Source organism: Sipha flava, unplaced genomic scaffold (genome assembly GCF_003268045.1).
Source record: "Sipha flava isolate LNK unplaced genomic scaffold, YSA_version1 65_pilon_pilon, whole genome shotgun sequence".
NCBI lineage: Eukaryota > Metazoa > Arthropoda > Insecta > Hemiptera > Aphididae > Sipha > Sipha flava.
Window position 1 is genome coordinate 1145217 of NW_020273605.1, and position 26820 is coordinate 1172036.

At 25.5% G+C, this 26820-nt stretch overlaps 1 protein-coding gene across 4 annotated transcripts in view; it reads right to left on the bottom strand.

Moving 5' to 3' along the window:
- Positions 1-1262: 1262 nt before the first annotated feature.
- LOC112691686 (probable phospholipid-transporting ATPase IA) overlaps positions 1263-26820 on the bottom strand; it is a 28203-nt gene continuing 2645 nt past the window's right edge. Inside the window, exons 1-23 of one of the 4 annotated variants that reach the window (XM_025566038.1) lie at positions 18936-18956; positions 15710-15855; positions 14021-14241; positions 7020-7118; positions 6800-6960; positions 6524-6721; positions 6180-6457; positions 5983-6092; positions 5818-5913; positions 5640-5756; positions 5428-5554; positions 5168-5364; positions 4818-5102; positions 4607-4759; positions 4347-4547; positions 4100-4258; positions 3841-4026; positions 3524-3781; positions 3341-3459; positions 3110-3244; positions 2929-3024; positions 2509-2600; positions 1263-2369 (exon numbers count right to left, since the gene is read on the bottom strand). In XM_025566038.1, the coding sequence (XP_025421823.1) occupies positions 2272-2369; positions 2509-2600; positions 2929-3024; positions 3110-3244; positions 3341-3459; positions 3524-3781; positions 3841-4026; positions 4100-4258; positions 4347-4547; positions 4607-4759; positions 4818-5102; positions 5168-5364; positions 5428-5554; positions 5640-5756; positions 5818-5913; positions 5983-6092; positions 6180-6457; positions 6524-6721; positions 6800-6960; positions 7020-7118; positions 14021-14241; positions 15710-15761 (3438 nt within the window). In that variant the 5' untranslated portion in view covers positions 15762-15855; positions 18936-18956 and the 3' untranslated portion in view covers positions 1263-2271. Of the gene's footprint in view, positions 2370-2508; positions 2601-2928; positions 3025-3109; positions 3245-3340; positions 3460-3523; positions 3782-3840; positions 4027-4099; positions 4259-4346; positions 4548-4606; positions 4760-4817; positions 5103-5167; positions 5365-5427; positions 5555-5639; positions 5757-5817; positions 5914-5982; positions 6093-6179; positions 6458-6523; positions 6722-6799; positions 6961-7019; positions 7119-14020; positions 14242-15709; positions 15856-18069; positions 18089-18935; positions 18957-26820 lie in introns of those variants that run through there. The other 3 variants (XM_025566039.1, XM_025566037.1, XM_025566040.1) reach the window with 3 other exon arrangements.

The window sequence follows — 26820 nt, forward strand, 5'->3', positions numbered from 1 at the left end:
TTAAACGAAAATTAATTATATGAAGATATAACCAGTAGCCCTTGAATGATATGGTTTTTATTTGAATGAAAATAAGTATTCACTCAGTAAACGGAGGAGACCCCATCATACTATTTATCTGCCCTTATTTCGAAAGATGCTACGCTCTCTCAAAACTAACTCGATAATTCCAAAAACATAACTGATTATCATCCTTCTCCAAATAAATGGGTCCGATAAAAATCATATAGATCAGATAAAATACAGAGATTACAAAAATACCGAAAATACAAAGAGCATATATATATATATATATATTTATATAAATTATTTCAAAAATATTTGGGTCATATTTTTTTATCACCTAAAAACTTTGCTTTCGTATAAAAACATAGAAATAAACTGCATTTTCTTCAAGTTTTGTCAATAACAATAAGGCGAAAACATAAGAACAAATCTATACACATAGACCAACTTCTGTTGCTGTTCGAGACCACTGTTAAAAAATATAGGCTTTATAAAATCATATTATAATATTTCCACTAGTGACACGCAATTATTTTTATATACATAGGTTATTTATTAATACAAAGTTATAACTATTAATCATTTTTACTTTGTATAAACTGTTAGAAGCATATAAAAATACTAACCATTTTTAACAATTTTATTATTAATTATTAAAACTTCGAATTAATTGATAGTCTTTGTACTTTACATTGCAAAAATAAGTGAAAAATTCTACAACTCATTCAGTGGTAAAAATTATTAAATTCTGTTGGGCATGTTATATTAATTAGATGTAATCTTCTAGACAAAATTTTTTTTAGGGCTCGGATTTATATATTTACAATGATGGATCTAAAAATTGAACGTAAACTTAAACTTGTGCACAAGTATTTACCTCAGAAGTAATCTGTTATATTCAAGTAAGAATAAAGACAGAATATAAAATATATTAAATAAAAGCATCCCATCCTTCTTTTTTAAATTTGCCAGAAATTTATATTTTACCAACACAACTATATAAGTACAGTAATACTAAATTTTGTAATTTATTACAAATTTAAATATTATAGTATTTTTTTAGACGCTGAAATTATAACTTATAGTTGATTTATTTTTAAAATATTTGAATTTATAATAACAATAATAATAATTATAATAAATCCAACTTTAAAACAATTTAAATATGAAGTTTAGTTGAGGTTAATTTTATTCTTTATTTCTTAAACGGAATATAATTTTTTTTTTTTTTTAAACGCCCTTGAAATATTTGACACATCCATCTAATATGCAATTGTTCGAACACTTATAAATATGAAGGACCTGATTATGCAATATATTGAATGCTAGATGATAGACAATTAATTCTAAAATTATACATATATGAATATAAAAACATAGAAGATTATAAAGTGTATAATGTGTGACACCGGACCAACGACATTAAAAATCAAACAGTGCAAGAACTCACGATGAAAGACAATGAGGAATTAACACGTAGAAATCATCTCTTTATGGACGACTGAGGATTATAAGAAAACATACGACTAATGGATAAGTAATAATATACATATATAATCGCACAATGCACGGAAAAAATATTTAGCAACGTCTACCACAAGAATTCAATATTATATTTCTTTAAATTTGAGGAAATGAGCACACTGAATAGATAATTATAAAAATAATGGGACAATGAATGAATGGATTTGCGCATACCATGTTCAGCAAATATCTAATTATAGGATATTACATTATGAGTATAGTACGCACAATGCAAAACGATAATTATAAAATAAATAATAATAATAATAATAGTAATAGTAATGATAACAAAAAAAGTATGGTAATGATAATAAATTAACAACAATAGAAGTAATAATTTGAGTGATGATCTAACAGATAATAAAACTAAAAGTGCTCGAAACACGCGATATTATATGGTCATTATTACCACAGAATATATGAAATCAGAATGGTCACTAATAAGATTTAATATAGGTAACATTGGGATGTTCAAAAATCATTCGGACATTTTTATGGAGTCCCAACAGTATATATATTTCATATATTATGTGATTTAATAAACAATATACATCAAAACAATTAAGTGCAATCAATGTTTTCAATACCATTACCACAGAATAAATCTTATCAGTTTTAAAATGATAAGAAACTAAGACTCCATAAACATAACGGCTGAATCTTGTTTACATCTACAAATGACAATTCTGATTTCTCATATTCATTGTTATTACTATCAGTGTTATTGATTATTTGCACGCGTTATACGCCTTCTGGAGTAGTCGAATACGTATTGTACACGCGAATCATGTCCGACTGACTGACAGCGCCTCCTTCTTCTTGTGAAAAAGCGAAACCATCTAAAAAATAACAACGATTAACCGATCAACGTAAACCACTATAGACACCGATCATAATCGAATCACTAAATCAAACAAAACCACGTGCAAAAACCAAACGAATAATAAATCACAACACACATCAAAACTGTCCACTTACGGTTCATTTCAACTTCCAAGGTCGATGGTAATCGGGATTTGAAACTGAAAACGTTTTTTACGTTCTCAAGGAGACGTGCCTTTTCGTTAGTTCTAGAAACAATAAATAAACAGTGTGCACTCATATTAACATAAAGTACATTGTGTACCGCAGAAGACCAACAGTATTGCAATACACCATACACTAGTTTAAAATATAAGCTCTTCTACCTGTGTAGTATTATAATTAATTGACTTTTATACAGTTTAACAATACAATATCCATAACATGAAATATTCAAGAATAAAGTTTACTAATAACTAGTTAATAACGACACTTTTTACATAGTATAAAAATTTATTGTTTTAATTATAAATTTACATGTAAAGGTAATTTCGATAAACATGATAATATTTTTGTACCATATCAATTTACACAAACCTATGTCTTGGACGAACAACATTGTTAGAGTCGATTTTTCTTATTTCGTTTTCTCTCAATGTTTGGACCAAGCTTTTACGAGTAGTTGTTTTTAATCTGTAAATTAAAAATTATATCTTCAATCTAAAATGTTCATAAATATAATTATATTTTTAAAAAAAATTATAAGTAGTATACTAACGATAAAATTGTTAAATCCAATCCCATAACAACAAATACTGAGAATACCAATAGAACCCAGAATATTGGTGATGTAAACACCATGATATCCATGCCAGTGAACACAGCACCAACTGGTAATATTTGCCATATATGACTGAAACAAATAAATTAAATATTAATAATATAATTAATAAAAATATTATAATATTATCCTATTTATTAATTAATATAAAAGTGATATTTAATATACCTGTATAAAACTAAAAACGCAAACCACGTAACTATTGAACCCCATATGGCTATGTGCACAATATATGACCAGGACTGTATATGTAGGCCAGCTTTGAGACACACAACAATGACAACATACTGAAATACAAACAGAAAAGGTTTAAAAAATATTTTCTACACAATGAAAAACAAAATTACTTACCGTATATATACAATTGCCCATAAGTAAATAACCACCCTCTTTTCCATTAGACCACAAAACTTCATGTTTCATAGCAAACAAACCAATCCAGAACAATAAAAATGAGTGCAAAAGAGCGTTAACCACCCATATCCAAAATATTCGTACATTGAAGGTATCCAAAGTCTGTGAATAAAGCTGAGGAAACTTTAATCTTGTGTTGGCTGTACATACAATATCAAATATACCCATAACCAAGGGTGGAGCAGCAGTAAACAACTATAATGAGAATTCAATTAGACATATATAAAATTAATTTCCATACTCAAGATACTTACAACATTATACAATCCAATGGTCCATCTTTCAAATATAATTTGACCTGACCATCCGGAATAAATTGCAAACCATAATTCAATGATGTATAAGCAAATATTTTTATAGAAACTGTACAAAATCAACTTTGACATTCTATTGTAATTCCAAGCACCATGGACAAACAGCAATTTCAATAAAAATTTAAACTGCAAAATTATTAATTTTAATATATTTATGAATAATAAAATCAAAATATAAATATTATTTATTATAAATTACTTGAGCTATAGAATAATCAGATGCACAAGCAGCCTGTAATCCCTCAACACCCGATATACCAACTCCAACATGGGCTTTTTGTATCATGGCCACATCATTAGCACCATCACCAATTGCTAATGTCACTTCATGTGTATTAGACGTTACCAATTCTACAACCTGTTACAAAAACAACAACAAAATAAAATTTAAATATATTACCAAACATCTGCTGTCCAATTCATTACTATTGGTTGGTAATACATACTTCAGCTTTTTGCATAGGAGACACACGACAGCATATAACAGATTTGCAACTCATACAGAGTTCTAAGAAGTCCATTTTTAAATCATGAGATAGAGCGTGCTTTAATGATTGACCATCAATTATCAATGTACAAGGATTGGCAGATTTTCCCACAGACGGTCCTAACTCGTTTATGTGATGTCGTAAAGATTCTCTGAGTTCCTTTAAATTAAAATCAATCATAAGATACAATGAATCACACATATTAACTATATACTAACATCCAATGTGGGTTCATTGAGAATAATTAAAGGTGTTCCTTGCGAAATCAGATTTGTCGAGAACCCAATGTTAATTGCTGTTTCTTGTTTATCTCCAGTTAACACCCAAACACTGATATCGGCTTTTATCAAAGCTGCAATAGTTTCTGGTACCTTTACCAAATAAAATCATTAATTTCTGGCAATTAAGAAATAAAATTTCATCACTGACTTGGTCTTGTAGTTTGTCTTCGACAGCAGTCGCTCCAAGGAGTATGAGATTTACTTCAATTAGTTTGGCCACCTCATCAATAGCGACCTCACGATTAGTTAACACATTAGATGCTTTGACGAATTTTTCATTCCAACTGGAGTAAAAATTTTCAGAAATTTCAGAATATGCAAAACACAAAGTTCTGTAGCCAGTATTTGCAAACTCTTCAAGATGCTTTAGTGTTATGTCTTTATACTGTTCTCCTTTTCTAGACAGTCGTTCAAAAATAACGGTGTCAGCACCCTGAAAATATAAAAATATTTTAATCATGCATTTTAATTTAATATTATACACTATGATGAACTCACTTTACAATAAAGATGGATTTTTTTATCTGGTGTACGTACAATAACTGACATTCTCTTCCTAGCACTAGTAAATTCTATGACAGTTAAAACTTGGTACTCTTCGTTTTTGCCCAAAGCTGAAATAAGGACTGATTTTGGAGTACGAGCATGGAACACATAACCAAATTGTTGAGATCCTTTCAACAGTGCTTGCTCATCTAAAAATTATAACCATAGAGTAAATACAATGTTATACTTATATGCATAAATAATTGACAAACCTGGAGATGATGCATGATATACAATTTCATTAGAGTTGTTAATATTTTCTGGGATAACTGTATGACAAACTGACATCATTCTTAAAAATTCTAAAATATAAATTTTGGTAGGATGATTTTCTAAATTCTGTAAAAATATAAATTAATATTTCAATTTAAAGCCATTTTAGGTTTCAGAGGCATGGATGAAGATAAATACAAAATTCACTCACTTTTATTAATGTTTCTTTTGAACCTTCAAGGTAAAGTATTCCAGCGATTGAACAATGTTTAAATTCCATGACGTTTCTTGTTAACGTACCAGTTTTATCAGAAAAAATATATTTAACCTAAAATAAAAAAGTGATAAAATTATACTAATTTATTAACAGAATTCAGATTTAATATTACCATGCCTAATTCTTCATTTAAATTGGAAGTTCTTGCCATTGCTGGTGTATTACTTTCTTCGTGATACATTTCAATATCATTATTAATAAACATTGCCTAAATAATAAAATATAAATACGTATAACTAAAACATATGGTGTAATAAATAAGTATAGTGAAACTTACTTGCATAAAACGTACAACTTCTACTGTTACTTGCAACGAAATAGGAATCAAATTGTTAAATAATATGAAGAAAGTGAGCAAATTAAATGCAAATTTATAAGTAGCAATATCTGGAAATCAAAAAAAAAAAAATAAAAAAAAAAATACGTTAAATTTAACAAATATTGGCAAGTGATAACGTGGGTAGTTTAACTTACCATCTATTTGTAAATACCAGTCTTTTTGTCCTTTTTGTTTAGTCCAGACAATATTGCAAAACGAGCTTATCAAACACAATGAACACAGCAACAAGAAGAGCATTATAATCTGCGTATTAACAATTTTATCCACTGTTGATCTTTTGAGAGGAGCTGAAGTTTGGTTCATCATAAGTTTGGTTTCATGACCAGTATAAATCACTAAACTGCACACCCATGATGTATTTCGTAACATCGCACCCCGTAATAACAGATGATTAGGACCCAGAGATAACGGACTAAAATCGGTAAACATAACAATGTTGAATACAATACAGAACTAATTATGACCAGATAATACTCACACTCTGTCGACCAATTTCAAACTGCCTACGAAATCGTAGATTAACCGATTAGGAAGCTCGCATTCGATTGTTCCTTTTAAACGCATGAGATCATTTGCCTCGACAAAATGTGATGTTTCTGGAAGACCTTGTCGTATTTTAAGATTTGTTTCGCCATCTAGGTTCATTGTTTCGATGTAACACATACTCTGCGGCTCACTACATTACAATAAGAGGATAATGATAACACTTGTATTTTTATAATACACAAAGTGTGCAAGATATTGAAATATTTACCTGGAAGAAAGTATTAAAAGATCGGCGGGGAAGAACGTATTATTTTTTACTCTAACAATGTCACCTACATTAATAAGATCCCATCTTTGAGGGGTCCAAATTCCGTCACTTAGGACTTCCACTTTTCGGTGATTAACCTCACGATCCGCTCTATGTCTTTTCTAAAAATACACAAAAAAATCAGTTTATAACAAAAAAATTAAACATCTAAAATACTTACAAAATCTTCAATAATTTCTTTGACTGCAGATACTAGAAGTATAAAACATAATGGAACTAACGTTGTGAATCGACCTGTTGGAGACACTTCTGGTATTTGCTACAATAAAAATATAACAAATATTATATAAAACACATTTAAATATTGCAAAATATTAAAACAAAACAACTGTGAATAATTTTCAATTTTTTCACTGAGAAGTACGAATAAATTGAACCTACTTATGGGATCGTAAATTTATCATGAAATATTATTAATAATAATAAATAATAATATTTGACATAAATATAATGTACCGAAAAATAGATACAAATAATATAAAAAATACACATTTTCAATACATTATACATAACAGCACAAAACAGGACTGCATTTTACAAGTTATAATTTAATATTCATGAACAGTAAACAATAAAATAAGGATAGCAAGTTACGATAAAAATGTAAATAATAATATGGTGGTGTTTAGACATGATGGAAATTTCATTATGATAATGATATTATTTATTTCATACTTTCTTTTTGACATAGCTATAACGTAGTTAAGTTATAAATTATAATATTTTATATTTAATAATAATTCCTAGAAAATGCCAAAAATAATTGTCTGAACGCATTCGATTACGTAACAAAATATCTAACCGAATATTTAATATATATTTAACTACATAATATATTTATTCTTGACCATTTTTATTTATAGGAGATAAAATAAGGTATATATTGTTACATATAAATTAAATAATAATACTAGACTAAAACAAAATGCACAAAACTCCAGCGTAACTGAGTAAAGTTGAAAATATAGTTTAATATTCACAAATATATCTGTAAATGAAATATTAAATACAAAAATCAATTATTTTTAAAAAACTAATTTTCCATTTTTGCACATCAATAATTTTAAATATCTGAGCGCACGGTAGTGCGCCGGCCAAGTTCCAGCAATGCCAGTATATCTTTACACGAATCAATTCACGCGGTTATTCTAATCCTTATATATCTGTTTCATCTTAAGATAAACTTTTGAAATTTAAAACACAGATTAATCTTGAGTAACTTAGGACTTTGTAAGAAAATGCTTAATTCTATTATTTCCTAATAAATTCGATTCATAAATTGGTTAACTAAACTATAGGAAGTATTTATTTATTCTTAATGAATATAAATATACAACTATATAAAATAACCCAATTTAAGTTTTTTTCTTTCAATTTTTTTTCAGGCTTATACCACCTGATGCGTCGGAAATTTCCGTACACAATGTGTAATGGTGGAGATTTCTTATTACGACTCTGAATGAGCGATAAATGCTAGGTTGATACGTATGAAAACAAGCTCCAGTATCCCTGATACTGGATATCATAATAGTGTTGTAATTTTGTACAATAAGAAATGAGGCGGTTGACTTACAGGTAAAGGCGTTTGGGCGGGTTAATCTTATTAGTTCCTTTGTGAAGGTGGAGAAATTACTGATGTTTGAGATGTAAATCGGTGGGGCCAAAGGCGTGATGTTTTGTTTATTGAGGATTGGCAGCTCGTTGTCTTGATTTGTAGAAGCTGGTTTTTCATTAGGAGCTGACGAACTAGTGGATGTATTGAATACACTGTCACTGGGATCATCGAAATCCAAGACGGCAAATTAATTAGGTGTAACAAATATTTTTGATTTTTTAGTTACATCAACTTTTGGTGAAGTTGACGACTTAGATAAATTACGTGTGTTAGAACAAGGCGTACGAGGCGGACCGTCATCGGTGTCATGTGTTGTGTCTACCATATTACAGGGATAATTAAATCATATTGAACGTGAAAATGCGATAACGGAGCTCATAAGACAAAATACGTACGTGCATGTTGAGTGTTATAGCAGAGCTGTACTTTTAATTAAATATTAATATTATTTCAAGAAAAAAAAGAAGCATTATTAAAAATATTTATTTTAAATTTACATTTTTTTATCATGCTTGTATGAGCATTCAATTCCCAATCTAAATAATACAGTTTTAAAATAAAATAAAAATCCCAAAACGCCCTAGGAATGTGAACTTAAATTACTAATACAAATTCATAAGAAGGACATACAAACTTAATTTTCTTGATATAAGTTTATTTTAATTGTAATAATTTAGATTTATTCAGACTATATTGACAAATTAATAATAAATATTTATAAATATAAAGCTAAATAAATACGATCAAATATAAAGTTCTTCGAAAAAATGCTCACAATTAAATAGTCATGCATTTAGGAAAAATTGTTTAACTCTTATCACTTTTTAGTATTAGTTTATAGCATATTAAGTCACAACGATAATGAAAATATGCATTTTATTAGTTATTTTTTTATTTTATTTGTTTTTAGACTATAAATTGTAGTATTCTCTGAACTAAAGGGAATACATTATATTTCATATACATATGAATTAACAATTATTGATGTATGATAATTAAATATCAAACATTCGTATAATTCATGTAATTTTTCTGATAAATTGTAATATATGACATTTAATCAAATACCACCTACATGCATAAATTTACAATTTTTAATAAAACACAAGTTTTTAGTTAAGGGGGTTGGAAGTGGACCCCTTTTATAAGGGGTTGAGTATAGACAATACCTTATACGCGTGATGTTATGCCTTGTGTGTGCGTTAGTAAACGGTTATTAGTGTGTGTGTGACTTCCCCTAAATAATACGCTCCGACCTTATCAGCAAACGGACTGTCATTATTCATTACCGTCGTCGTTTATAAGCCGCAAGACATGTAATATTATTCAATATCATTGTTATTATTATTATTATTATTTATCAATTCATAATAATGAATAAGTATAACGCATTTGCAATTCGAGTGCGAGAATCATCGGTTGCCAAATTTTATAAAAAAAAAGTTTTAGAACGAATATTCATAATATCTAATTAATAATTAATTCAAGATATATTAGAAATAAAATAAAAAGATAAAGGTGCTATAATCATAACAAATAAATTCGTAAATTCTACGGTAATTATATTTATATAATTTATCGCAATAACTATAATAATAATTGTCATACTACAACTATTGTAGTATTAAACTTTTTTTCGGGAATGGCCTTATTGGTAATCCTCAATCAAACCTAGAATCAATTATTTCTGGAAGTAATGAATCCATATAAAATCGAGTAACAATACACTGAAACGTCTGAAACTAAACGTTAGATGTGGCTCCTACAAGTAGTAAGTACTACTAGTGTCGACTCAATCCCAGGAACGGCGCGAGGAGATGGACAATAGGGGCAGTTGCCCAGGGTCCCGCGCCTTAAATTATAATTAAGGCCCCGCGCGGTTCTGATTTAACTGAACTTAAAATATTGTATTAATATAAATTATAAGACTTAACATTTATTTTGCCCAGGGCCTCGCAAACTCTAGCACTGTCACTGGGCCCCGCAATTTTACTCTGCCCCGAGCCCCGCAAATCAACAGGACGGCCTTACTCAATCCATAGGTAACTACGGCATAATCGTACAGTACGTGTAAAAACTCAATATAGTAAATATACCAAATTATAAATATAGGTAATACAATTTATTTTAATTCACAATAAGACTACATACATATAGTCCCTATAGGGATCTATATAATATTATCGGTTGGCAAGCGGCTGGCGTTGCGCGCCGGCATTTAACGTTTCGGGGAAACAATTAATGGTTCGCAAGCGCATGCACAAGTTAATGCATTTGATGAAATAAAATATTTTGTTCCGACAAAGAAACTCTGAAAATTAATCAAGCCTGACAAAAAATCATCAACTCCAAATGATCGGATTTCAATTCTGTAAAAGATTTGAGTTGATCAACTTTTTTTCTAGGTTATTGTAGAAGTCAATTTTAAAATCACTGTTTAACATTCTTAATAAAAATACTAAAGTAAATCTAAAAATTAAGAAAAAATTGAGAAACTCAAATAAGATTTAAAGACAATTTTTAAACAAGTATCAAAAACCGATTTCCACATTAACCTAGAAAAAAAGTTGATCCACTCAGATCTTTTTACAGAATTTAATTATGATGATTTTAAGTATGCGTAATCTTGTCAGGCTTTTAGGTCTACAACGTGAAATAAATACGCTGCTTCCAACTGCCTTAACAACAAACATATTTCAAAACTTGTTTCAAAAATAATTAAAAAATTATATTATCATGTATTGGTGCCCATATCACCGCCCATATAATGTCCCATCCATGATTAAGTATTTAAAGTGTGACCTCTAGTTTTAATAATTTTGGCATGTTGTAGTATAATGTGGAAAAAAATTATTATTATTTTCGTCTGTTTTTTAGAAAAGAAATACATTTACATTCTATATGAGAATATATTTGAGTTTTTTAGAGCACATACATAAAATTTATTTATACTACTGTTTTATAAGAATGTAGGTCTTTATTTAATTTTTATATAATTTACTATGCATATGTACACTAAAAATTATTTTGAGAAAAATTGTAAATATTTTAAACAGCGACATCATATACTCAATTTTTACCTAATCCATATTTATCGTAATAATCGTACATTTTAAAAGACTTTACTCCTTTCTTAAAATCAGCCTCTCCATGTTTTAAGTCAATTTAATAGATAATCAAAAACTTAAAAGTTTTGAAAATTAATAAAATAAAAATAAATGATATACAAATATTATCCAATAAAATAAACATATGCATTTATTTGTAATCTTTGTTAAGTAAAATAATTCGTAAAAGATGCGTATTATAATAATATACTGCATTAATTTATATGAGTGTAGTAATAATAAGTATGGTCCGGGATTTATTGCACACAAATATTATAATATTATAATATAATAACCTATAATATTACTCTGTATGATTAAATTAATTTTTTTCGTCCTTTCTCCTACAATGAAAAAAAAGTTTAGAATTATAAAAAATGTAAAAAAAAACAATGATAACTTCTAGAATTAATTTACTTTACATAAAACTTAAAATTAGTATATATGCTCTAAATAACTATTAAATTTAAAAAAACTTGACTTAAATGCATCATACCAAAAAAACGGCAAAATATACGAAAATATGCAATTCAAATTTTCATATTTTCAGTTTGTTATGTCAAATTTATATCTTAGATTATTCTACAGTCATTATTAAAGAATAAGCAAATACGAAAAGTCCCTAACTCTTATCATAAATATTGAAATGTTAACTATAATTGTGTTTCAGCACTATCTGGGAAAATAACCATAAATATAATTATTAATAAAAACGATAAAACAACTACTACATTCCACTACTAACGAATCTATGGTCTTTACTCATCAGCAGTCAACAGTGATAATAAATCAGAACCCTAATACAAAGGTCACGATGCCATTAACATTTACAATCGAGTGCTCTAGACAGTAAGGTCAGTAAATATCAAAGAGTGCGTATAATATACTTTTAGCAAATTGCACGTCAAATACACTAGGAAAGGTTATTTTTTTCTTTTTTTATATTATTTGAACGCATCAGCTATGGAGACATAAGTCGGAGCAGCGACGCCCACCGTTAATAAAAAAACAGATGTGCGATCACAGGCAAACGTGCTCACATAATATGTATTCACGCAAAATCATATATAAATTTACATTTTCTTGCAATAACTTGTATAAAGTCAAAATATTATGACCAGCAAAGAATAATCTTTAATTTTGTCTTCTAGCAATGATAGAACTTAAAAAATATGCAATATTTATAACTACGTTGTATAAAGGTTAAGATATGAGTAAAAACGGTTCATATTGCACACAGAAATGGTTGAAATTTAATATAAAATGTAATTTTGAGTATTGTTTGTTTTTAAAAAAATGTAACAACTTTTGTGTTCCAAGATATTTCGAACTTCGTTCTGGTAAACTCGTGATTTTATGTGTCCCCATAAGAAAAAATCACATGGCGTCAAATCGCAAGATCGATGTGAGTAGCTTTGGTTCCACGCAACGAGATTAGTCTATCCAGGAACTTCTCACGCAGCAGAGTAATTGTTTCTCTTAAAGCGTGTCAAGTTAAAACCAAACATTTTGGGTGTTCATTTAGTCCAAATGCGGCCAAAGTAAATTACTGATCTCAGTAGGTATTCTTGTATGGTTAAAACAAGACGGCGCAATTTGTTACACTTCAAGAGTAACAATTCCTCGGCTAGGTGAGAAGTTCCCGGGCAGACTAATCTCGTTGCATAGTCAAAGCTATCCACCTCGATCTTGCGACTTGACGCCGTGTAATTTTTTTCTTATGAGGTTACGCTAAGTCACGAGTTTACCAGAACAAAGTTCGAAATGTTTTGGAACTTCGTCATTTCTTCAACGAACTTAATGGGGCAATGTGTTATCCAGTGACGGTAAATTTTATGGAAAGAGTAATCACCTGTAAGGCTACTAAGAGGGTGACATGCCCGATATTGTTTTTTATTGTAAAACCTTAACTTTTTCTGAAGAGAATGATATATTCGATACGTTTTTAAAAAAATACATTTAATTTATAGCAAATTTAAATCCTGCGTCCTTTTTGAAACACCTTATATTATACAATAATTTATTGTTAATTTATGTTGTACGGATTATTTTTATCTATATATATTACGAAAAAAAAGTGATATTATTAATGCGTTTTGTATCAAATTAACCATATCTTTAGACAAAAGTAAAAACAAAAAAAAAAACTAGTTCGTTTTCCTAAAAACCTATGGATGTGTATTACATAGTAAAAGTATGATATAAAACACTAAGAATAATACAATTTTTTTTTATTACTCTACTAGCATATTAGAGAACACTCATGGAGCACGTACTTAAAAAAATCATAAAAAAAGTTCGATTGTTGAGAAAAAATACAGAACCACTCAAGCCTACGTCCTGCATTACTGTGAAATAGTTTAGGATAATACACATACAAAATAGTATGTGTAACGTGTATTACAGTACATAGTTGAACATAATATGTTTCTCACTAACCTGTAAGAGTGCTATGAGCAAGAAAAAACAGTTCGAGTACCGCCGGAACTGTTCAAACAGGAAAATGGGCAAGAACGACAGTAAACTGTACTTGGCGGTAGATATACAGTTCGAGCAGCTCTTATACAGCTGATCAGAATTGATGTGTATCGATCTGTTATCCCTAACGCCCAGGCAATCAACAGCATCAGGATTTCCATCATCTTCGAATCCGTACTGATCTGAAACAATATTCAAAGAAGCGCAGATTAACGTCAGCCATTCAATAGCGCATTTCATGGTATATTTACAGTACATAAAAGTTTATGCAATTTATGCAAATCTTATTTACAAAGTGTACCACAATGCGCAGATATTTTACAACTTATCTGTTGCCCCACATACCAATAACTGAAAAAAAGTGTCAACGATCCACAAGTTAAATTGGTCTTAGTTTTATACTTAATCGGCTAACAGAATAAAACGAGTGTACATTTTTGCAAAACGATAAGCGTTTATCAACATAACTTTTGTAAGAACCATATCGCCTACTTTATTCGTTTTTTAACTACCTATTAAAAATGGATACGAGTAATCGAACATGCCCGTGTGTACATATATATTCATATAAAGCATGAAAGAGTAACACCATTACTACAGTAGTGACTACCGTTACTATACAATAGACTATAAAACCAATATAGGTTGGAATGTTTCTTAGCTATTATGATATTCTATTAAAAGAAAATAATTATTCGGTCAAAACTTGAAAAAAATAATCAAATATAAGTAAATAAATAATAAAGTAGTTCTGTACTCCAGTATACAATAAAGTATACAATTTATACGGAAACAAATCACTATCAGTTTACTTGAATTTTTCATTAACTGTAATCGCCATACACTGCAATATTAAAAAGAAATAAAATTTTTATGAATCAATAATACTATTTTATACTAGTATACTATAGTCTATAATCTACCTATTGAACTATGCAGTGAGAAAGGATAATTTTATTATTTATACAATTCTCATATCGCCCTGATTTAATTAGTTCTTTCGATAGATACGAATGCATTCAAAATGAACTTTGATCAAATAAAATATATAATTTCTAATAACTAACTAGTTTATTTCAAACAGTACGTTTGTAGTACTACTTCAGTAGATGCATATTCGACAAATAATTTTATCGAATAATATATAGGTATTATTTATTTCTTATTTTCTCACAATAATAATAAGCATATTTTATAAAATCATACAGTGTAAAAATATCTACAAAACAACGTCGAAGAAAAAAAATATGTGATTCGACAGAACTTCTTTTGCATAAATTTTATGCAGGTATTTACAATAAACTTTTATAATTATTTTAAAATAGCGTTAAAAATGTATATTTTATAACTACGTGTTATTTTACCGAGTTATAAATTAATAAAAATTACATGCAATTTTTTGTACTTATATTCAAATTGCTTAAAAATATTGAAAATGTGAAATAAAATATTATTTCGTTTATGACTATAGTGATTTTTGTAGCAAAAATTGTGCAAATTAATTAACCAATAGTCTTTAAATAGAAAGGATAATAATGTACCTGTACATGTTGGTATGTATTATATATTTTATGTTATATAAGTACATATTTACATAATATATGTAATATAAATAGTACCTACAAATATTTGTTATTATATTTCTCTTACCTATGCCTTGGCTATTGGATTGTGGAGCCTGCGAGTTCCTTTTTTTTGACATGGATTATAATATTTTGCACACTGAGGTAAGAACAATAGGAAGACAAGCTAGGAAGACGAAGCGATCAACATCTTATGTGTATACGCACCTTTACCTAGATGCATAACATTATATTTTTTTCTTCATATAAACCAAATCAACACACACAATACTAAACATACAAATATTATTATACTAAAACTATTATTTTCAATGTTATGTAAAATAAAAAAATTCAACATAAAAAAAATAATAATAATAATAATATAAATATCACATTGGTATTTAGTAATCGTTGAGAAAATTAATTAAGTCGCATCAAAGTTTTATAGATCATTTTGTAAAGATACACACATGCATATAATGATAAGTCGTGAAAATTCTTTTTAAAGGCCATACACGTATATTATAAGGATAGCAGAGTTCGCTATACACTTTGAGAAATTAATTACATTATGTCAACATAACGATCCTGAAACCATACTCAATAAATTGCTATTTGAAACTCAAAAAGGCAACAAGGTCATACTGCTATTCCCTACTAAAATAAGTAATGAATAATTTAAGACATGTTACTTTTAAGACAATAAATCAATTATTAAAAAAAAGCTTTAAACCTATGTCGATGTACTCGTATACTCACACACAAAATGTATCATGAAATATTTAATTTCTAATTGTTAAATATTAAAAGCTATAAAGTCTAAATTGAATAATAATCTAGACCCTTTGACCTATCACTAAGAAAATCGCAATAATTACACAAATCACATAATTAATTCAATACCACTATTTTTAAAATACACACTACAAATTCTAATGTTATTCTAACCAATTAACACATTTTTACACATGGTGAGACGGTAACTTCTGAATAAACCATTTATTTAAAATAAATTTGTTTTAATATCAATAAGTAAGTTTTGATTGAGATAATAAGTGATACATTTTTATTTTTAATTCATAAAATTACGACAAAAATAATTGTTTTAAAATACATTTTGAAAGTAAACTAATATTTTTACTATTGGTACAAAGATATATATTTGACAACAGGTGAAAATACTAAACATATCCATCACTCAGGTAAATTTAATGCAAATATCAGAAGTTCATTTATAATAGATATAAAACTATGTAGATACAAGAATTATATTGCATACAATTAATGGTCGATTTATACAAATATTTCAGCGTTTTATAGTCTATGTCTATTACATTTATTTTAGTTATTCAAGAATTAGCACCACATTTGGAAAATATTATAACGTTGATATGTAAATTCTTAACTAAAATAATCTTTTTTTTTTGCCCAAATTATTTTAAAATGTTGTTTAATACATAGCTAGATCAGGAATTGTAGATTTTTATAGATAAGAAATTAAAATACTAAACCATATACATTATTTTAATTACTAACATCACTACATTAAAACCATTCAATTAAAATTAATTATCAAAAATAATAAATGGTGAATTAAATTATCATATTTGATATTTAATAATAATACGTGTTAACATGTATTATTAGATATATAAAATCCCGTAATTTAGTTTTATGACATATAAAGTTACAAAATCATTTATTTTTACAATTTATCTAATAATATGAATACAAAGTCAATCAAAAAGACAAACTTAGAAATATTCAAAAATTTTCATCCAGTTTAACGACAGAAGGCTGAAACATAAAAGTAGCTACATTTTTAATTCGTCTAAGGTAACAGTAAAAACATCAAATGCAGCGTATATCATTTAAAATCTACTATTTCATCGTATTATGAATATAAGATAATCTTCAACAAGGCGAACAGAATACAAAAATAGGAAAACAATTGTAGATTTAAACTGTTGATCATTTTAAGACTATCTGTGTCACAATAAAATAAATAATCAAGTCGTCAAACTATACGAATGTATGAGGTATGTTACCAATGAAGAAAACAACTGCAAATTTAATCAGAGTTACACGCATTGAATAGATAGGAAAATAAAATAATGATTGATTTTAAATAATAACAATAATTTGTCGTAATCCACAAATAAAAATAATTTAATTATCTTAAAATCACAGACCTCCCATCATGCCATAGCAAAATAATATATAGGTACTCATTATATTATTTCGAATACTTAAAATTATAGCAGCTAACCATTTTTAAACTTCCAATAAAAATTAAAAAATACATATTAAATACTTTTAATATTTATAGTTAGTGAGACCAATTTATATTGAGATTAAATATTACTTTCAAATCCAATTTTAAAAATGACAAAGTTATGAAAAGTTATGTGTATAACAATTTATTTAAAATATTGCATTACTCACTTTTCCCGTGTACAACAGCTAAAGGTTTTTAATGTTAAACCATATGATTATATATATATATATATATATATATATATATATATATATATATCATAATTTATTATTAAATAGTTCTCATTGAAATATTCAGTAATAAAAATGTAAAAACATATACACCTTTTACAAAATATCTACCACAAAGACTAATGAAATAATAACTGATAAGAACGGATAACCATTTTAATTGACGTAGAAATATAAATAATCTTATCTAACCACATTTTAAATAAATAATTAAATATTTATATTTTGATTACTATTATTATTATTATTATTGTATATGACATAACATACGGGCGTAAGTAACTTTATGTATAGGTATATGTATTTTGATAACGATTAGACAGACCAAAACAAAGAAGTATTTAATTTAGGAAATTAAGATGATTGACCCTTCTCAATTAAATTATAAGTTATAATTATACATTTTATATTGTAATAATTAACATGTTTATAAAAAAAAAAAAAAAAATGCACAACTCTAAATTAAAATTTAATATTTATCAGTTCCTCATTATTCATTATTATTAAAACCGTTTAAAAGTGTCATTTGTAAAAATGTAACACTTTAATAACACCAATAAAATAATACATATTATTTTTCGTTCCACACATGAGTGTATTTAATGAAAAAAATACTATATTTCAACGTACCTATGTGTACATGACAAATAATTGACAGACAATAATTATGAAACAGACGTGTTTTTAATATTCATACAACAACCACCATCGCGCATTTACTTGTATTTTAATTTAAAATTGTAAACACGTCCGTAAAAAGTTTTAAAACCAACTGAAATAATTTAAAAATATTTTAAATTTACCAATATCCTACAGTTTATAATAAAATTGATCCAAAAAATGTATTTCTTTTCTTTTGCTTTTTGAGGTCGGTAAACATTACATTTTAATTGATAAATAAATAGACTGAGAATAATAGCACATAAGTTTAACAATGAAAATTTCAAACATTTAAATCACGACTGGATGTTTTCTAAAATAATTGATAAATAACGTGAAAATAAAACTAAGCACGGTCTAACCGTAACACTAATCAGCTTTCAAACGTCCGCTAGTAGCAAGTCTAAGTGAAACACTGAAGGTTGTGCTTGTGCCATGTCTCCGAGTGAACACAATGAAATGTTTTTCATTTGAGGGTGTAGTAGGTGTTAGTATCCTTCCCCACTGTTTAAACTCCTCGTAAAGAAATAACTTATCATACTTTAAAAATTAATACAACATGAATACATTGGACTGCGCTTAAAATCACTATATGGAGGAAGTGATTTTCAAATTATGTATAAATACAATAGGTGTATATAATTAAATCTAAAAATATAGTAATTATTTTTTCATAATATAACTTTAACGGAAACTAATGAAAATATTTACCAACATCATTGACATAGTAATAATAATATATGAATAAAATGCTTTATGATTAGTAGTTGAAAAACCACTTTTAAAGGTTTAATTATAATACAGTTAGGAAGATTATTAAAGCAAGAGTTTTTATATTTTAATGTATTACAAAGAACCACAATTGTAATACAAGAGATTTGTATTTACTCGATGAACTCAAATTTGAAGCGATTACAAATTAAATTTTAATTAGAGACAAAAGACAAATTTAAAAAATAAAACAAAACACTTGCGTTTTAATTGTTAATTTAAAATTTAAATCTATTACTTAGACAGCATAAATAATCAATAAAATATGTTTAATTGATTTAATTTGAATATTAAAATAACGATATAAGTTTACGAAACACTGAAGAACGCGTATTTGAAAATATGTAGGAATGAATCATATTCGTATTTAGTTTATCTACAAATCACCAAATAAGGATGTGATGAGTCACTAATCACCTAGAGTAAAATAATATAGGTATATGTTTTTACTATTGAGATCAAAGACCATTAATGACAATTTATTAAGATCAAATTAGTCCAGTCAGCATATACATTTTAATCTTAATTTTTTACAAAAGAATTTAATTATTGTACATTGTGTGATTCGAAAGTCAAATCATAATATAACAACGATGATTAAATAGAACACTTAATTATAAATATTTTTAACAGTTAAATAAATAAAACAGTTAATAAATTGTTAAAACTTATATTGTATACGTCATTATATTAATACATTTCAAATTATATATTAGTGTTTGAGATGAGTTATATTTTAATTTTTTTTTAAATAGTGAACCATATCAAAAATATAAATAAAATGTTGATAGAATAATTAAGGGTATCATTAGACACTATATCATTATACCAAATTATAATTGAAAATATCAAATACATCCTATTTGAAAATTCCATACCAGTTCATAATAAATATTTAGAATGAGAATCAAAAACATTATTGTTTATTCTACTGGGATATTTTTTCATAGAAAAATATTTAAAAAAAAAAATGTTTTTTTGAATAAACAAATTGTATGTATTATTATTAAATCAATAGAAAACATGTTTTACGTAATCATATATTTTTTATATAATACTTTTAAGTAAATTTAAAACAAAATTTTGATACGTAGGTACCAAAATAATGTTAATTAATAATATCCCCTTTAATCAATATTATATGTTACTTTTTAAATAACAGTGTAAATATCTGATCCTATCATATTTATAAATAAATATACACTTTATAAACTACTAAAAGCACGTGTGATAAAATATTTTACCCAGATTACTATTAATACAAAAGAAACCCACTGCATTTTATCAAAATATCTATACCTTATTATAATGATATCCTGCTCTAGTCGAAACAAAGTAGGAGTCAATGATTTAATATGAAATAACAGACATTTATTCAAAATATGGTAATTATAACAACAGTTTTTAATTTTATTATAATTTAGAGATTAATTAACACCCAATATCTAAGTATGATTTAGAAAATCCTATTATCTTTCATAACAATATATATCCTAAATACCTAATATCCGTAAACTATAATACTTGAATTTTTATTAACAATTAACATTAATGAATAATATAAATATAAACTCATTATTGAACACATTAAGTCTAAATAGAAAAATAACGAAAAAATATTAAAGTAAATTGGATATTTTACGTATATAAAGACTTACGTATAAAGTACTCATATAAAAGAAATCCTTGATTAACAAAATATTACATTGATTCTGATTAACCAGTCAAAAAGTTTCATTTCATTTTTAACACAGGAAATTCATATATTGTTCTAGGTTCGGATCACCTGATACACTCTGTATTCAATTATATTATTGAACAGGTCATTAATGTACTTTTAGATTGTTTTATTTTAAGAGCAAAAGAGTTTGACGTCATTATATTATCGTAAGAGAAGAGGTGTTCTAACGGTAAGCCTCAGGTAGTTCCCTAATATTGTAATAAATTAATAGCTAATAACTTATTATTTTCTAAGAACTTATAACAATTTGATGAGAAAATTCATATTTAATACATACTTCAATCATTTTAAACACATATTTTGATAGTTTTTAATGCATAAACTTCCCCAGTAATAATTAATAACTAAAATAGTAGTCTGTTTTTATTATACTTATAATTTATATTCTGACTTTTCTATAGTTTCGCGCAAGGTTTAACACTACTTTTAAACCGAATTTTAAGATATAAAATGATTTGTTCACTTAAATATTCTATATTAAATAAATTAACAATTGCCATCTGCAATCATTAAAAATAACTATAAAGACAGCTACATAATAACATAGTTCTTATGAGATAATTTATTATATACGATTACAGATCAAATGTTTGTGTTTTTCTTGTATAATTTTTAAATCAGATTAATTCTTACTTAATCGGTGTTAACATTTCATGAAACTCGAAAAATTTAAATATGGAAATACGAACAACAATCAATAAATAAAACATATATTTTCTATAAATTTATTAAAGAAAGTTAAATATAGTAGTACCACTTACACTATATATTTTAAATTATACGAAATTACTAATGACATTCCAAAAATATTTTCAGAAATAAATTTTTTTTACAAATATGGCACCTTATTTTCCAACAAATATTGTGTTTGAGTTGCTTTTTCATAATTTATTATTTCACTATTTTTCCAACGACGTTAAATCAAGTATAAAACTGGACCTATTACGTCAATATTGGTTACGTTATTGTCATAGTAGTATTAAACTTCAAATAATCACGAAATCGAAAAGTTTAAGTTAATTTATCATACCACAGCAGTGGGCTACCTTTTATCAAATATATATTTATTACTTTTAATCAATTTCATTTGTTGGCACCCCTTCAATATACACCTTTTACTCGGCGTGAAGAGAAATACAATCCAGATTGAAATGACGCGTTTGATATATTAATAAAATCATTTGAATATCTATATATATATCTATATCTATATATATATGTATATATATATATATATATATATATATAAATTGATGAATGAAAGACGAAATAAATCAAATTAAAATTGAATATTAATTACTTCTTATTTTTATTAGGTATTTTTAATTTTTTTTTTCTTTTGCATCAAAAGGAAGAGGTCGTCTTTTTATAAAAGTACTACAGGAAGTTCTAAAGTGAAAACTATTTGTAATGAATAAAGGTTAGCGTGTTATACAAACAAAGAATGTTGGATTTTTCCACAGGATGTCTAAATTATTGATTACTTTGGGTGGGGTGTTACAATATTTCAAATATCTATCTGTTAACATGGGTGTGGCTGGTTAACATAGATTTAGATACTATCAAGTCCGTATACTAGTTTAAAGTGAAGGAAGCAATAAATAACAATTACAATAATTAACTTACAAAAATCAGCTAATAATAAAGATGGAAAGCATGTTTTTTTTAAATGGTACATTTATTTAAAAAAATATATTTCATTGTATTATTTTGTATTGTATAATATGTAATGTGTATTTTATTGCAACAGATTTATCCAAATCAAAATGCTTAAAAATGCACAACGTTAATAAAAATAAAATGGAATAGATAATAAGATTCAAGTTACAAGGTCAAAATACAAATTTGCTTTCTAAAATTATTCGGGCAGTCATTGTTAAATTAAAATAGTATTTAAACCTAATTTTAAAGTAATACATTTTTTTTTTACAAAATAAACCATAATGGCTCAGTAATTTTAAACAGTAAACAATAAAATTCAATAAATTAATGAACAAAAAATAAGTATAACAATTTATGTTAAATTGAATGACTTATTGCCATTTATTGAATCACTTTCTTTTCAGAAAAATTAAATTAAAATTTATATATAATTTAAATTAAGAAACAAAATGATACTTTTTTATTATTTGAATCAATCACATATTATTAATTTTTTTTCTAGATAACATTCTCCACAAGACACTATTCCCATTTCTTATAGACAACAGATGTCTTTTACTTTTTAAGTAAATATTTTTCAAAAATTAAGTTTAAAAATATTGATTTGTAATGATTGATTATAAATAAAGTATTTTTTATTTGTATTTATATTTCCTATAAAGCTAACTAAAAATATTTTAAATTTTATCAATCATATTAAGTGTTTAATTACTTAAAAGACATAAATCTTTTTAGGATATTATGCAATATTTTAAATAAAATTAATTTTTAAATGTATAACATAATCACAAGATAAATAAAATATCAATTTCAAATAAAATTCATAATTCAAAATCTTAGAAAATATATAAATAACTAAAAATCATTATACCCAGTATTTATTTATTGAAAATTACACATTTAAAATTGCATGGATAAATTAATTATGATAATTGAACTTCTTAGATTATTATCAAATTATAATTATTAAAAACTATAATAAAATCAATGAAAGTGAACAGTTGCTCTGCAATTATTAATATTATTAATAATAATATCTATATTCATAGATGAAAATACAGCCAAAATGGACTCAAGAAAACTAGATTTTTTAATAATAAAGAAAATATAAATAACTGTGTATTATAAAATCATAAAAAATAAAAATATTAAATATTGGAAAACCAACTATTAAAGAATTTATAAAAATTTACTTTATATGAAATTCATTTAAAACAAAAAATATATGATTAAAAATGATTTAATATAATTTATATGGATTAATTATCTCATAATATAAAGTAATCTGAAAACACAATTTACAATACTAAATAATTCAATAACCGAAAAGAGCCTCATATTTCCAAAAATTATTAAAACAAAGTATAATTTAGAAACTATGTGTTCTCATTTACTATTCAATTAATTAATTTATTTATTTGAACTATAAACTCAAAAACTGAAGGCTATTTCCAAATATAAATAATACAAAGAATATTATAATTGCAAATACAAATATATTAATTTTAAATATTAAACATAAACTTCTAAATTTTAGATTAAATTTATTAGATATTCTAACCATTCTGTATTATATGTTTAAATTTTTTAATTTATGTTACTTGTATAGTTTTTAAAATTAATTGACAAACTATAATATTTAGAGAAAAATAAGAACATAAATAAATGTATAAAAAAATTTCAAATAAAATCATGAATTAACATAAAAAAATTATCATACATTTTTAATTGATTAAGTATGTACTTACATGTATTAACATTAAGTTATTCTAAATGAACAGAATATTGTTTGATATGTTAATAAATAAATACTTGCTTCATAAAAATGTATTATTTTCAATTAGGTACTTGGTAAACTTAATTTAAAACTTATACATTTTTTTCATAAATACCCTATTTAATTATTTATAATGATCTCATGTTTATATAATATGACAAATTATATCCTAACATCCAATATAATCCATCTAATTCTTTCAATACTAATTACCTATTTTACTTAAATCAAAAAAAATGCATATAATAATGTTTATTAGTGCGCATTTAACAGTAATAAATTAAACCATTGTAATTATTGTGTTATAATATTTTAGCAAAATAAAGGTACTTAAAAATATCATAGTAAAGGAGAATATTCGCACTCATAATATTCTTTCTTACTTTTTTACTTACTTACTAAGAATTTATACTTCAAGAAATCTTAGTTATTAAATATTGACAATTACATATAATTTGAAATTTTTTAAAATATAATTCAAAGTTGAAAAAAAATTAACAATTATTTTTATTCATGGCTTACTTTAAAATTAGCATTATAATTTATAACAAGTATACAATTTTAATTACTCACCAAGTAAAATATTACATGATAATTCCAACAATCTTGATATTAATTTGTAAAGTCAGAAGGTCGGAGTAAAAAACGAAAAATTTAAACTCATTGTATACAGTAATTTTGAGACATAATAGCTAATATTCAAATGATTTTTTTAACATAAATATAATCATAACTTTATAATCAACTAATAATTTATAATTTTTAATAATTGTTAATTATATTTAGCAATGTTTAAATACCAATTAATAAATATTATTATTTCCTAATATTTTATAATTTTTAGTAAACATTTTTTACAACACAAATCACATAACCACATATTAATCATATAAAACAACTTTAAATTCAAGACACATACTATAAGAATGTAAAAAATTAGGATATCTTTAAAAAAAAGGATAAGTAATGAAAGACTAATATAAAGCAAATATTAAAACAATAATTGTTCAATAATAATTAAATTATTAGTTTAATTCAATGAAACTAAGATGCAAATGAAAATAAAAAAAAATTGTAACTTGATAGTAATTAGATATTGATAATAATTTAATTTAATATAATGAGTATAAGGTATTTCATATATTTTAAAAGTATGTATTTAATATTATGTAAAACAATTGAAACTTAATATTATATGCCTTATCAAATGATTTCAATATAACTTTTACCAAGTTCATCTATAATATTATACATAAAAATAATTATAAACCATTTATAGTACTTTTAAACTACCTATATTATAAGTTAAAAATAACATTTTATGCAATTTCTAATTTTATTTTATTTATACCAATAAATTACTTAGTAAATCCAAAATTTACTTAATTTACACAGATATAATTATTTATCACTAGGGCTCGCATTTAAATATATAAAGAAAAACAAAATATATAATATCATATATAATAAATATAGTATAATAATTTAATAAATATATATATATATGTGTAAAAAAATTCAAATACAAAATACAATTTATACAATTAAACCTTACTCTAGATCTTGATTTGTTATTAGATACCATTATATACCATATACATAGGTAAATACATACATACTCAAATTTTGAAAGTAAGTTGCTCTACAGTTTGGTCTATATTTAGTAATACCTTGATGAAAAATAATTTAAAGATTTATTGTTCAACTTAAAAACTGGAATATCTTCATGTATAAAAGCATGGCAAAGATTAAATGACAACTTTATAGACCTAAAGAAGTGGCCTAAACAAAAAACTGTTGTTTAAATTTTTGTTTTCTTATTTTACTATTTTGGAATTTGGTGGCCCTTATATTTTGTTTTACTAAATACGTTGTTCAATTGAAACAGATTTTTCACATCGAGAATAGTAGAAAATCTCACCATCACTTTGAAAATTATCGTCAAGAAATTATTGTACATATTTGTTCACTTTTCTACTTCTGAATGCTTATACTCTCGGAATGGTTTAAACAATGACATGGTCAATTCAAAATTGTATATATACACACAATACTTAGTTACTGCTAACATAACAAA